At 46.3% G+C, this 14,648-nt stretch overlaps 1 protein-coding gene across 1 annotated transcript in view; it reads left to right on the top strand.

Annotated features, from left to right (window-relative positions):
• PRKAR1B (protein kinase cAMP-dependent type I regulatory subunit beta) overlaps positions 1-14,648 on the top strand; it is a 161,789-nt gene that overhangs the window by 115,675 nt on the left and 31,466 nt on the right. The window contains exons 8-9 of the mRNA XM_064153732.1: positions 6,189-6,249; positions 13,987-14,108. Of these exons, the coding sequence (XP_064009802.1) occupies positions 6,189-6,249; positions 13,987-14,108 (183 nt within the window). The remainder of the gene's footprint in view (positions 1-6,188; positions 6,250-13,986; positions 14,109-14,648) is intronic.

Here is a 14,648-nt window from a genome sequence, read left to right on the forward strand (position 1 = left end):
AGACCTCCACTGCCACAACTCAACACTCTGTCCCCTTGATCTGTTGCTGCTTGCCTGGCAGAAGAGACCAACCCCACCTGGCTACAGCCTCCCTTCAGGTAGTTGTAGAGAGCAATGAGCTCTGCCCTGAGCCTCCTCTTCTGCAGGCTGCACACCCCCAGCTCCCTCAGCCTCTCCTCACAGGGCTCTGCTCCAGGCCCCTCACCAGGTTCGTTGCCCTTCTCTGGACACCTTCCAGCACCTCAACATCTCCTAACATCCAGTCCAGCCTCTCCTGGCACAACTTGAGACTGTGTCCCCTTCTTCTGTAGCTGCTTGCCTGGCAGAAGAGCCCAACCCCACCTGGCTACAGCCTCCCTTCAGGTAGTTGTAGGCAGTTGTAGACATCCAAGCCAGGCAGGTGGAACCTCTAAACTTGATTCCTGGATGATATATTTGAGAAAACAAACCAAAAAAGCCTTGACTGTGTTCTTGTTGCAATCTGATGTTGCAAACTAGGTCTCACCTCCTGTCTTTTAAATCTTTTTCAGCGTTACAACTTTCCAGTCTTTGTCCACTCATCAAACATCTGTGCTTTGGATGGCTTTTCTTTACATTTATTAGCTATATTTTCCAAACAGAAGCTCATTCTGTTCTTTTTCTACTCCCATTTGTAATGTCTCCAGGTCTTTTCTTGTTATTTTCCTGTTCTGGCAAGCTTTCAGAGTATCTCCAAGTCTGCAGATATCATTACTGTCTGATTTATTGCTGCTGCTAGAAGATCTGTGAAAGTATTGCGTAAGAGCAGGCTTAACACATGTCCCAAGGAGCAGACTGGTTGACACTTCTGCAGAAATGACCTGAAGGGCAGGAGAAGAGGTTGTGATGGTGTTCAGAACCACAACTGTGGCCCCAACAACTTGGGTGATGTGTCTAGGACAAACAAAACAAGTACTAACAAGGACCTCAGGAGATGGAGGTGATGTTGCCTATCTATGGGAGGGGATGAGAGAGGAGTGTTAAGATGGGAGGGGATGAGAGGGGAGTGTTAAGCTGATGTGGGAAGTAGGCATGATCCCTCTCTGCTTTGTGGGTAGGAAAAGATGATTAATATCAGTGGAAATAAACACGTGCTTTGGTTGGTTGTTAGGTTTCCACTGCTGGGTTGTTTTTAGCTTATATTAGAGTGGTGTGCTCTCAAAATCTCTTCTCACTCTGCTTGTCAAAACTTGAGCATGAAAACACTCCAAGGTGAAAATAATCTGTGAGAGGGTGAGCCAAGCTTCTCCTTTCTGGAAGGGAAACTGTGATCTGGTTGTGCCAATTGGGATCCAGTCTTGTGTGCTCTGAAAAAGGAGAGGAAGCTCCTGTGCCTGCCTGGGCACCCTCAGGTGAAGGTCTGCTTTTGGGTGATTCATGCCACTCTAGAGAATCATAGAATCATAGATTCAGCCAGCTTGGAAGAGACCTCCAAGATCATCCATGCCAACCTATCCCCCAGCCCTATCCAATCAACCAGACCATGGCTCTAAGTGCCTCATCCAGGCTTTTCTTGAACACCTCCAGGGATGGTGACTCCACCACCTCCCTGGGCAGCCCATTCCAATGCCAATCACTCTCTCTGTGAAGAACCTCCTCCTAACATCCAGCCCATACTTCCCCCCTCCAGGGGATATAGAAGGTTGGCTGGAGCCATCCTGCAGGTGGAGTCAGCCATCAGTGGGTCACCTTGGTTTTCAGGGCATATGCTCCTAATCTTCAGCCACTGGTTCTTCCCTTCTGCTGCCTTACCTCTCTGCTGTCGTTCTGAGCCATGAGGTGTTTCAAGCAGCGTAGCTATGCATTGAGTGGAGTCCCACTGAGCTTCAGGATACTGTCACAGCACAATAAATGACAACAGCACATTGAATGAATTCTTTCCAGTTCAGTTTATCTTTTGCACTTCTCTTCACAGTGGATTCTGTACCACTGCCCTGGCTTAGAATCAGTCAGGGGTTGGAAGGGACCGCAAAGATCATCTAGTTCCAATCTGGCTTGCTTTAGCTGAGACCTAACACACCTATTCCCTGCAGGAAGTGATGGGCTCCTGCTCCCAGTACCAGGCAGACTGCCTGCAGTCCTCACCTCCCCGGGTCTTGTCTGCATCTCTAAATACTTGGAGCTGTGGTCAGGCAACGCTTAGGGCTGCTAATTACTGCTTCTTAAAATTCATCTGTGCCCGCAAGTCATTTAAAAAGCATTTTCCACATCTGTCTCTGGGTGCCCCAGTCCATCAAACTAAACCACCAATCTGGTTTTCCACAGCTGTCAGTTTTGCTGGTCTTGTTTCCACTCGACTGCAGGGAGGAAAGCAACAACTGTGCAGTGTCCAGTTTTCCATTCTTTGTCTCCCAGCAAGCTGTCAGGGTCTGGCGTGCTTTGTAGAACCTCCTCTGTTTGAAGTCCTCCCTTTCCCCCCCCCCCCCCCACCCCCTTCTTCTTTTCTTTCTGGCACTTCAAATGCTCTTGGGGGCCCCAAGGTTGAGATCCAGGTTTGTCAGACAGGAGGTCAGTCCAGGGTTACTGATGCTATTGCTGAGAGGCAAACTGTCATCACCAGACTGGGAAATTATGAATGGAGTGTGGAGGGGGAGACCTCAGTAGCTGCTGCTGCTGCTGCTGATCCAGAGATACCTGGGGAGAGTGGCAGCTCCTGACAGCGCTGCAGCTGTGGCTGTTTTGGAGCAGGAATGAGCTTCAGGAGCTGTTCCCAGAGGAGAGCACCCAGCAGCTTCTGATGGTGCTGAGGTCAGAAGCAGGAGCCAAATCCTGTTGATGGTGGTGGAAGGATTCAGGCTGTTCTGTTGGTCATTGGTTCAAGCCCAACCTGAAGGGTGCATGTAGGAGGAGAGGTGATGTTTAGCTCTTAGTTCTATCACTGCAAGGGAGTGCACCAGTCCTTCTCATTCCCATTTCACAGTGGAAGGCAAAATATTGCTTCTTCTTTTCCTTTCTCTGTGGCCACTTTCTGCCTCTTCTTCTGGCATTTACCGATGCTTGCTTGGAGAAGGCAGGATGGAGAAGTGACTTCTTCTATGGCAAACACTGACACTTGCTTCTGTCTTCTCTGCCCAAGCTATGAATAAATGCCACCTTTATTTCTTCAGAAGATCATAGAATCATAGAATCAGTCAGGGTTGGAAGGGACCACAAGGAGCAGCCAGCTCCAACCCCCCTGTCATGCCCAGGGACACCCTACCCGAGAGCAGGCTGCACACAGCCTCAGCCAGCCTGGCCTTAAACACCTCCAGCCATGGGGCCTCAACCACCTCCCTGGGCAACCCATTCCAGCCTCTCACCACTCTCACAGTGCATGTGCTGTCTTTGTGCTGTAGTCCTGCCTTCTAGATCTGACTAGCAGACATCAGGCAGCCTTCATCAGCCACAGAGCATCTCCCAGTCAGAAACAATGAGGGCTGTCATATGGCAGTGTGGAATAAACTCTTTGGTACCTGGGAAAGTTTTCTTCTCAAGTCATTTGTGTCACTGCAGAAGGATTTAAGGATGGCTTAATTATTTTTATGTTGGCAACTCTGCATTGCACTTACTCATAGCTGAATCCCCTTTGAAAATGTGTGCTGGAATGGCTGCTTGCAGTTTCTGCCTGTGGTCATCCAACACTAGGTAAGGAGAAGGTTCCTCAGTAATGTAGCACACAGTAAAATGTGAGCACGAGTGGGGGTGACTGTGCTGGTGGCTGCACATCCACCCATGGATTGCCTGCTCCAAAACACTCAAATCCTCTTAAAATAATGATATGAAAAGGTGGCTGAGCATTAAGAATATATACACCACCATACAGAGCATAAACCAGGCTTACAGAGAAACGCTCTTGGCATTAAAGAGGTTTTAACCTTACAGGATGGCACCCGTGAGGGGGACATGGTAAATTTTATCCTGCTTTGTAATGTGAAATTCCTTCCTTTCAAGGCCTCATTGGTAACAAGATCTACATTGAATTAGCTAAAGAGTTAATTGATGAAGCCCTGTAGAGGAAAAATTAGAGAGGCAAAAGCCCACTTGGAGCTCAGGCTGGCCACGGCTGCCAAGGAAAATAAAAAGTGTTTCTTTAAATATATGAATAGCAAGAGAAGGGCCAAGGACAACCTCCAGTCCTTGTTAGATAGAGAGGGGAATAGAGTGACAAAGGATGAGGAAAAGGCAGAGGTGCTTAACACCTTCTTTGCCTCAATCTTCACTAGTGGGACAGGTTGTCTCCAGGACAGCTGGACTCCTGAAGTGGTGGATGGAGTCAGGGACCAGTACAGCCCCCCTCTAATCCATGAGGAAGCAGTAAGGGATCTGCTAAGTCACTTGGATCCTCACAAGTCCATGGGACCGGATGGGATCCACCCTAGGGTGCTGAGAGAGCTGGCAGCTGAGCTGGCCAAGCCACTCTCCATCATTTATCAGCAGTCCTGGCTCACTGGAGAGGTCCCTGAAGACTGGAAGCTGGCCAATGTGATTCCCATACACAAGAAGGGTCGTAAGGAGGAGCCAGAAAACTACAGACCTGTGAGCCTGACCTCAGTGCCAGGCAAGGTCATGGAACAGGTCATCTTGGGTGCCATCACAAAACACCTACAGGATAGCCAAGGGATCAGGCCCAGCCAGCATGGGTTTAGGAAGGGCAGGTCCTGCCTCACCAACCTGATCTCCTTTTATGATCAGGTTACCCGCCTGGTGAATGTGGGGAAGGCTGTGGATGTAGTCTACTTGGACTTCAGCAAAGCCTTTGACACTGTCTGCCACAAGAAGCTCCTAGCCAAGCTGGCAGCTCATGGTTTGGACAGATTCACTCTGTGCTGGATCAAGAACTGGCTGGATGGCAGAGCTCAGAGAGTGGTGGTGAATGGTGCCACATCCAGTTGGCAGCCAGTCACAAGTGGTGTTCCCCAAGGATCAGTGCTGGGCCCAGTCCTGTTCAATATCTTTATTGATGATCTGGACGAGGGCATTGAGTCCAGCATCAGTAAGTTTGCAGATGACACCAAGCTAGGAGCAGGTGTTGATCTGTTGGAAGGTAGGAGAGCCCTGCAGAGGGACCTGGACAGGCTGGATGGGTGGGCAGAGGCCAATGAGATGAGATTTAACAAGGCCAAGTGCAGGGTTCTGCACTTTGGCCACAATAACCCCAAGCAGCGCTATAGGCTGGGGACTGAGTGGCTGGAGAGCAGCCAGGAGGAAAGGGACCTGGGGGTACTGATAGATAGTAAGCTGAAGATGAGCCAGCAGTGTGCCCAGGTGGCCAAGAGAGCCAATGGCATCCTGGCCTGCATCAGGAACAGTGTGGCCAGCAGGACAAGGGAGGTTATTCTTCCCCTGTACTCAGCACTGGTCAGGCCACACCTTGAGTACTGTGTCCAGTTCTGGGCCCCTCAATTCAAGAAAGATGTTGAGGTACTGGAACATGTCCAGAGAAGGGCAACGAAGCTGGTGAGGGGCCTGGAACACAAATCCTATGAGGAGAGGTTGAGAGAACTGGGCCTGTTTAGCCTGGAGAAGAGGAGGCTCAGGGGTGATCTTATTACTGTCTACAACTACCTGAAGGGGCATTGTAGCCAGGTGGGGGTTGGCCTCTTCTCCCAGGTAACCAGCAATAGAACAAGGGGACACAGTCTCAAGTTGTGCCAGGGGAGGTATAGGCTGGATGTTAGGAAGAAGTTTTTCACAGAGAGAGTGATTTCCCATTGGAATGGGCTGCCCAGGGAGGTGGTGGAGGCACCGTCCCTGGGGGTCTTCAAGAAAAGACTGGATGAGGCACTTAGTGCCATGGTCTAGTTGACTGGCTAGGGCTGGGTGATAGGTTGGACTGGATGATCTTTGAGGTCTCTTCCAACCTGGTTGATTCTATGATTATCAGTATTTCCTTTAAAATGAGTGCCTGTACATAATGAGTGCAATTCATCCACGGTGTCCAGTCGCACCAGTGGAGTCAGTGAAATTACACCAGGCTTGAATTTGATTCCTTCTGTCTTTGCTTATCAGCAATACAACTTGCCCAGACATTTGATGGGGAAACATTTGCCTTGGGCTGTTTATACTGGCTGTGCATAAGATTTGGAAGGGGAGGGGAGGGAAAAAAAAAGGAAAGAGCAGCTGTAGGAAGAAATGACAAAAATACTTTGTGTAATGCTCTACCTCCTTTTTCCTCTCTCCTTTAATAACAGGGCAGCACACTGAGAAAGCGGAAGATGTATGAAGAATTCCTCAGCAAGGTCTCCATTTTGGGTCAGTTGCCCTTTGGACTTTTCCTCTTAGTTCCTTTGTTATATGTCTTGGTGGAATGAATTTTGGCCTGTTCATGGCAGGTTGAAAACAATGGAGGTCAACCTTTCATAGAAACCTCAACCAGAAGGTCTCATGCTTGTGTTGTTTCTGAAGGAATGAGACTGAAAGTATAGAATCATAGAATCATAGAATCAAGCAGGTTGGAAGAGAGCTCCAAGATCATCCAGGCCAACCTAGCACCCAGCCCTGGCCAATCAACCAGACCATGGCACTAAGTGCCCCAGCCAGGCTTGGCTTCAACACCTCCAGAGATGGTGACTCCACCACCTCCCTGGGCAGCCCATTCCAATGCCAATCACTCTCTCTGACAACAACTTCCTCCTAACATCCAGCCTAGACGTCCCCTGGCACAACTTGAGACTGTGTCCCCTTGTTCTGTTGGTGGTTGCCTGGCAGAAGAGACCAACCCCACCTGGCTACAACCTCCCTCCCATTTTCCAGGCTGCACACCCCCAGCTCCCTCAGCCTCTCCTCACAGGGCTCTGCTCCAGGCCCCTCACCAGCTTCGTTGCCCTTCTCTGGACACCTTCCAGCACCTCAACATCTCTCTTGCATTGAGGAGCCCAGAACTGGACACAGCACTCAAGCTGAGCAGTGCTGGGTGCAGGGGCAGAATAACCTCCCTCATCCTACTTCATCCTACAAGGTCTCATGCTTGTGTTGTTTCTGAAGGAATGAAAGATTCAGAGGCCCTTTTTTTTTAGGACTTGTTTTTACTCACTGTTTAATATGCACTGAATATGAGTGTTTGAAGGACAAATCATTCCTTAAATATGGGAGCAGGTATGCACTGGTAACCTTTTGGTAGCTGCTACTGCAGTAAAGATCATATGGATAGAGGAGAAAGCGGTGCAGAGAGATGAATTTTTCATCAAGTCTGCTGCATCCTTTCAGGTGACAGCTGAGAACTCTTCTTTTTTTCCCTGCAAGAATATTATATTTATGTGCACTATACAAACTAATGCTGCCAATCAAAGTGGGCTGCTCATTTTTTCCCCCCCTTCTGTGTATTTTACAGCCTCTGTTTCACATTCTTTAAACATCTGTTTAGCTTCTTGTCCTTGGGTTTTGTTTCCCTTTGATTAATGCGATAGCCACGAAATTTGGACGTGTTCTTGATGGCCTTCGCTAGGAAAAACAACAAACCCATAATGCTTGACCAATCAATCACCATTAGGAGAACAAAAGCTTCTAATAAGGAGGGCAGTGTTGGAAGGTACAATGAAATGTTGATTCTGTAGCAGAAACATGATGGGACTGTTGTAGGGCCAGGGGGAGGGGAACCAAACACCATCACAAAACACAAAACCCCAAACAAAACCAAACCAAACCCCAAACCCAAAGAGAGAACCAGTTCAGGATTAATTTGTTGTAGAATTGAGGTATTTCTATTGCTGGTGAAAACAATTTCCAGCTCTTGTTTGTGGTATTCATCTCCCCATTCAAGATTAGGTACATGAAATATGAGAATGTCTTAGTGAAAATATGCCTGAACTTCTAGAGGAATTTTCAATTATATCATCCCTGGAGATATTCAAGGTGAGGCTTGACAGGGCTCTGGGCACCCTGATCTAGTGGAGGATGCCTTATTGCAGAGGGGGCTGGACTAGGTGACCTTTGGAGATTCCTTTCAACCCAGACCATCCTGTGATTCTGTGATATTGGTACTGGTAGAGAGTAGGTGAAGCTGAGGCAGCAGTGTGCCCAGGTGGGCAGCAGAGCCAATGGCATCCTGGGCTGGCTCAGGAGCAGTGTGGGCAGCAGGACAAGGGAGGTTCTTCTGCCCCTGTGCTCAGCACTGCTCAGGCCACACCTTGAGTGCTGTGTCCAGTTCTGGGCTCCTCAATTCAAGAGAGATGTTGAGGTGCTGGAAGGTGTCCAGAGAAGGGCAATGAAGCTGGTGAGGGGCCTGGAGCAGAGCCCTGTGAGGAGAGGCTGAGGGAGCTGGGGGTGTGCAGCCTGCAGAAGAGGAGGCTCAGGGCAGACCTCATTGGTGTCTGCAGCTCCCTGAAGGGTGGCTGTAGCCAGGTGGGGTTGGGCTCTTCTCCCAGGCATCCAGCCACAGAACAAGGGGACACAGCCTCAAGTTGTGGCAGGACAGGTCTAGTCTGGATGTTAGGAGGAAGTTGTTGTCAGAGAGAGTGATTGGCATTGGCATGGGCTGCCCAGGGAGGTGGTGGAGTCACCTTCCCTGGAGGTGTTCAGGAGGAGACTGGCTGAGGGACTTGGTGCCATGGTCTGGTTGATTGGACAGGGCTGGATGCTGGGTTGGACTGGATGAGCTTGGAGGTCTCTCTGATCTGGTTGATTCTATGATTCTATATTTGTATGCTTAAAGCCAGGCCAAGTAAACTCAACTTATTAACGAAGTTTTCATCATTTAAACTCTTCCTTTTCATGCTTAATTTAAATCTTCCTAAATCAAGAGCACAAATTACAGCAAATTACAATGAGTATTTAAAGAAGAAAGAATCTGTGCACCTGCACTAATGAGGAGCAATTACAACAATGAGACAGCTCAAAACAATTTGAGAGTGGAAAGGTTATTCAAAGAGGTTGCTTCCTTAAACATGCGGTTTGCAGTGTAATTATATCCTAGGTTGCAGGATGGCTTTGAATTTTGCTGGGGGAAAAAAAAGATAGAGGAAGGATTTTAAATCCTTTTTATGATGTTGGGTTATTTTTAAGTCCAGAAAAGCAGTGGACAACATAACACAGCACTTCAGGAACATGGGGAGCGTAGGTGAAATGTGTAAGGGTCTGTTTCACATGTCTAAAAAGTAAAGGAGACCTGGGTAACAGGAGGATATTTTAGACATCTCAAGGCAGTCAAATTCACTTCATGTGGTCAGCCCTTGGTTGCTTCTTGGTGGTAAAAGCCTCTTTAGTGTCTGTAATTAGCCATCATAGGATCACAGGATGTTAGGGGTTGGAAGGGACCTCTGGAGATCGCAGGCTCACAGGATGTCAGGGGTTGGAAAGGACAGAAAGAGACCATCCAGTCCAACCCCCTTGCCACAGCAGGACCATACAATCTAGCTCAGGACATGCAGGAACACATCCAGGCAGGCTTTGAAAGGCTCCAGAGGAGGCTCCACAACCTCTCTAGGCAGCCTGTGCCAGTGCTCTGGGACCCTTAGAGGAAAGAAGTTCCCCCTCATGTTGTGGTGGATCTTCCTGTGCTGCAGCTTCCATCCATTGCTCCTTGTCCTATCCCAGGGAGTAAGTGAGCAGAGCCTGTTCCCCTACCTAATGACTCCCATCCCTCAGACACTTACAAACATTGATTAAATCCCCTCTCAGTCTTCTCTTCTCCAGACTAAACAGCCCCAGGTCCCTGAGCCTCTCATCATTAGGCAGTGCTCCAGTCCTCTAATCATCCTCGTAGCCCTCCCTTGGACTCTCTCCAGCAGATCACTGTCTCTTCCAAACTGTGGAGCCCAAAACTGAAGGCAGTATTCAAGATGAGGTCTCGACAGGGCAGAGTAGAGGGGAAGGAGAACCTCCCTTGATCTGCTGGACACACTCTTCTTAATGCACCCCAGGATCCCATTGGCCTTCTTGGCCACAAGGGCACATTGCTGTGCCATGGATGTTCTCCACCAGCACTCCCAGGTCCCTCTCCACAGGGCTGCTCTCCAGCAGTCACCTCCCAGCCTGTACTTGTTGTATTGATGTGGATGCAGTAACACTCAGAACTCTGCTGAAAATGCCTGGTGCAGTTTATTACTCCTCCCCAGGTGCAGGACTCTTCAAGCCCAAGCCCCCTGCCAGAGCAGGACCATAGTGCAGGTTGCACAGGAACGCATCCAGATGGATCTTGAAGGGCTCCAGAGAAGGAGACTCCACAACCTCTCTGGGCAGCCTGTGCCAGTGCTCTGAGACCCTTACAGTAAGAGGTTCCTCCTCACGTTGAAGTGGAACTTCCTGTGCTGTAGTTTACATCCATTGCCCATTTACATCCATTGCCCATTGTAGTTTACATTCATTGCCTTGTAATTGGACGAGTCATAGATTTTATAAAGCCAAAGCCTTTGTAGATGAGTAGTAGCTGCTTAGAGTTTGTCAAACAAGAGATGAGGGGAACTAGTTGTTTTAAAGCTTTCTTCTGGGGGTTAATTAAACATAAAGCCATGAATTGATATGCACAATGGATAAACTGCCAACATTTCACATGGACTATTTTATTTGATGCTTCACTTTAAATCTGCAACTAAAACTTTGAGCCTTTTATCGTGGACAATATTCTACCCAATACCGTGTTTGCAGGAAACATTAACCCATCTGTTTGTAGTGGAGCAATTGCCTCACACAAAAGAGAGAGACTTTGTGACTAGAGATAGAATTAGCTTTGAAGTTTTCATCAAGCCAACCTAAGAAGGTATTTCAAGAGACTTTTTTTTTTAATTGTTAACTGCTGAGTTCTTCAATTAAAAAAAAAAGGGAAAGGGAAAGGGAAAGGGAAAGGGAAAGGGAAAGGGAAAGGGAAAGGGAAAGGGAAGGGGAAGGGAAAAGGAAAGGGCAAGGGAAAGCAAAAGCAAAAGCAAAAGCAAAATAAAATGAAAAGGAAAAAGAGAAAGAAAAAGATAAATAAAAAATAGAAAAAAGAAAAAGAAAATGAAAGGAAAGAGAAAGAGAAAGCAAAAGCAAAAGCAAAAGAAATAAAAAAAAAAAAAAAAAAAAAAAAAAAAAAAAAAAAAAAAAAAAAAAAAAAAAAAAAAAAAAAAAAAAAAGAAAAAAAAAAAAAAAAAAAAAAAAAAAAAAAGAAAAAAAAAAAAAAAAAAAAAAAAAAAAAAAAAAAAAAAAAAAAAAAAAAAAAAAAAAAGAAAAAAAAAGAAAAAAAAAAAAAAAAAAAAAAAAAAAAAAAAAAGAAAAAGAAAAAAAAAAAAAAAAAAAAAAAAAAAAAGAAAAAAAAAAAAAAAAAAAGAAAAAAAAAAAAAAAAAAAAAAAAAAAAAAAAAAAAAGAAAAAAAAAAAAAAAAAAAAAAAAAAAAAAAAGAAAAAAAAAAAAAAAAAAAAAGAAAAAAAAAAAAAAAAAAAAAAAAAAAAAAAAAAAAAAAAGAAAAAAAAAAAAAAAAAAAAAAAAAAAAAAAAAAAAAAAAAAAAAAAAAAAAAAAAAAAAAGAAAAAAAAAAAAAAAAAAATTTAAAAAGAGAAAGAAAAATATAAATAAAAATAGAAAGAGAAAGGAAAAAAGAGAAAAAGAGAAAGAAAAAAGAAAAAGGAAAAGAAAAAGAAAAATAAAAAGAGAAAGAGAAAAAATAAAAATAAAAAGAGAAAGAAAAAGAAAAAGAATAAAAAAGAAATAAAAAGAAATAAAAAGATAAAAATAGAAAAATAAAAAGAAAGAAAAAGAAGAAAAAGAGAAAAAGAAAAAAAGAGAAAAAGAAACCAAAAAAAAGAGAAAGAGAAAGAAAAAAATAAAAAAGAAAGAAAAATAAAAAGAAAGAGCAAGGAAAAAAAAGAGAAAGAGAAAAAGAATAAAAGAAAAGCAGAAGCCTCCTCTATTCTGTATGAAAAAATTGGGTGCTTAGTGTGAGTCAAACAGAGGCACTGTTGAATGTTGCATGGCCACTCCAGGCTTGGTCTTTGCTAGTAATGCTCCTGCAGCCAAGGGTGCAGGCAGATGCAGCAGCAGAGTGCATTAGTGATTAGCCATGGGAAAATCCTAGGCATGATCGTTTCCCAGACAGCAGCAGCAAGTGGAACAGCAACAGGAAGATGTGCATGTGTCAGGCAACTCAGCACCTACCTCTGGTGCATGGATCGCTGCAGTCTGGCTCAGTGTGCACCTCTGAGCTCAGCTAAAAGGCTTTTTAACTTTTGAAGAGCAACTCCTCCACCCACATGCAAACACTTTGACTCAATATTTTGAACACGGTGGGGAAAGCAGAGTCTGAGAGAACAGCCCAGAGCTAACCCTGGTGTCAGAAGCCATTTTTTTTTGGATTTATATTAGTTCAGGGAAGAATTTGGATTTATATTAGTCAGGGAAGAATTCATCAGAGCTCTAGTTCGTGAATTAGAGCCCAGCATGTGAGGCAGTGAAGGTTATGTCATTGTGTTGTCTTTTTCTATTAATAACTTCTAAACCTGTCACCTCTTTCAGTTTGAGCTGATAAAAGGACAGAAGTTCAAGTACAATTCTGTGTCTTGAATTCTCATGCAAATGCAGAGAGAGGAGAGACACAGGCTGGCAGCCCTGCTCTCCCTGGGGGCAGCACAGCTACAGTTCATCCCTTAGCAAAGGCAGTGGGACAGTGAGAAGCCCAGGAGGAGCTGCTCTGCAGGCTGTATTCCGCCCTGTAGGTATCATAAGGCTTTGTGGGAGCTGCAGGTGGGTGATAAGGACTGAGCCACTGGAAGCAGGGTGTCTTAGCTCCATTACTCATCAACCAGGCTGGTCATTTCTTCTAACTGAAGTTTACTTTGAAGATTTATAGGGACATGAAGGTGATTATGGGACTGGAGCACCCCTCTTATGATGGATAGGGGAGCCCTGCAGAGGGACCTGGCCAGGCTGGATGGGTGAGCAGAAGTTAATGGGATGAGATTTAACAAGGCTAAGTGCAGGGTTCTACACTTTGGCCACAACAACCCCAAGCAGCACTACAGGCTGGGGACAGAGTGGCTGAGTGCAGCCAGGCAAAGAGGAACCTGGGGGTGCTGATAGAGAGTAGCTAAAGATGAGGCAGCAGTGTGCCCAGGTGGGCAGCAGAGCCAATGGCATCCTGGGCTGGCTCAGGAGCAGTGTGGCCAGTAGGACAAGGGAGGTTCTTCTGCCCCTGTGCTCAGCACTGCTCAGGCCACACCTTGAGTGCTGTGTCCAGTTCTGGGCTCCTGAATTCAAGAAAGATGTTGAGGTGCTGGAAGGTGTCCAGAGAAGGGCAATGAAGCTGGTGAGGGGCCTGGAGCAGAGCCCTGTGAGGAGAGGCTGAGGGAGCTGGGGGTGTGCAGCCTGCAGAAGAGGAGGCTCAGGGCAGAGCTCATTGCTGTCTACAACTGCCTGAAGGGAGGCTGTAGCCAGGTGGGGTTGGGCTCTTCTGCCAGGCAAGCAGCAACAGAAGAAGGGGACACAGTCTCAAGCTGTGCCAGGGGATGTCTGGGCTGGATGTTAGGAGGAAGTTGTTGTCAGAGAGAGTGATTGGCATTGGAATGGGCTGCCCAGGGAGATGGTGAAGTTGTCATGCCTGGAGGTGTTGAAGCAAAGCCTGGCTGGGGCACTTAGTGCCATGGTCTGGTGACTGGCCAGGGCTGGGTGCTAGGTTGGCCTGGATGAGCTTGGAGGTCTCTACCAACCTGCTTGATTCTATGATTCTATCTGGTGTAGGCTGTGGTAACAGAACCTCAGGCTCCCATATCTCCAAACGGCTCCTAGGCTGCTCCAATCCGCTGCAGCATCAGGGGCAGCACAGAGCAGCTCACAGGCACAGGGAACAGGAGCCAACTTTTCCTGTCCAACTTTTCAGATGATTATCTGGGTGATTACTAACGCCTGAGACAGGCTGAATAAATACATTCATGTTTCCCAACTGGAGGTTCGTGCAAAGTGCCTGGATGAAAGAAATGTTTCTTTCCTAACAGACCCAGGCACGGGAGAGCTGTCAGCTTAGACAGGAATCTTCAGCCAAACCTTGAGTCTTTTGGATCCTAAAGCTTGATGGTCTTCAATATTTTAGAGTCCCTGGACAAATGGGAGCGGCTGACGGTGGCTGATGCGCTGGAACCTGTCCAGTTTGAAGATGGAGAAAAGATAGTTGTGCAAGGAGAGCCTGGTGATGACTTCTTCATTATTACAGAGGTAAGATTGGCATCCTGAGAAGCTCTGTCATTTCCTGGTAAGGATCAGGATGTAGTGATGAACACTTGGGTTCAGTTTAACCTCTTGCTTGGGCGTAAGTCTGCACTAACTGCGCTCAGATATATTCAGAGACCAGTTCCATGGAAATGTCTTAAGTGGGACAATCCCTAATTTCCAGTAAAGTGGATATGCAGAGGAATTTTGAGGAGTGTCTAGTGCCTTTATTACTTTAAACTTTGCTTCCTACATTAGATTTGTCTCGTTCCAAGTCTCCAATGCTTCACCCAGGCCAGTCAGCCACACGGTGCATTGGTGCACGTACAGAGGAGATCGCAACCGACCTGGAGCAGGAGACCTGATCTGAAAATGGATGATTGGTTCTTTGTTTTGCCTTAAACTCAGTCCAAGTGGCTGGGCCATTTCTCTTGTTTACTCTCACACAGGCAGACAGATCTGTCAGGCAGCTGAAAATGCTGACATCTTTTGGGGTGATTATCTGACACTTCAGTTTCACCATCGCACTTCTGCGAGCAGATGCTG

The sequence above is a fragment of the Pogoniulus pusillus genome, chromosome 13 (genome assembly GCF_015220805.1).
Source record: "Pogoniulus pusillus isolate bPogPus1 chromosome 13, bPogPus1.pri, whole genome shotgun sequence".
Classification (NCBI taxonomy): Eukaryota; Metazoa; Chordata; class Aves; order Piciformes; family Lybiidae; genus Pogoniulus; species Pogoniulus pusillus.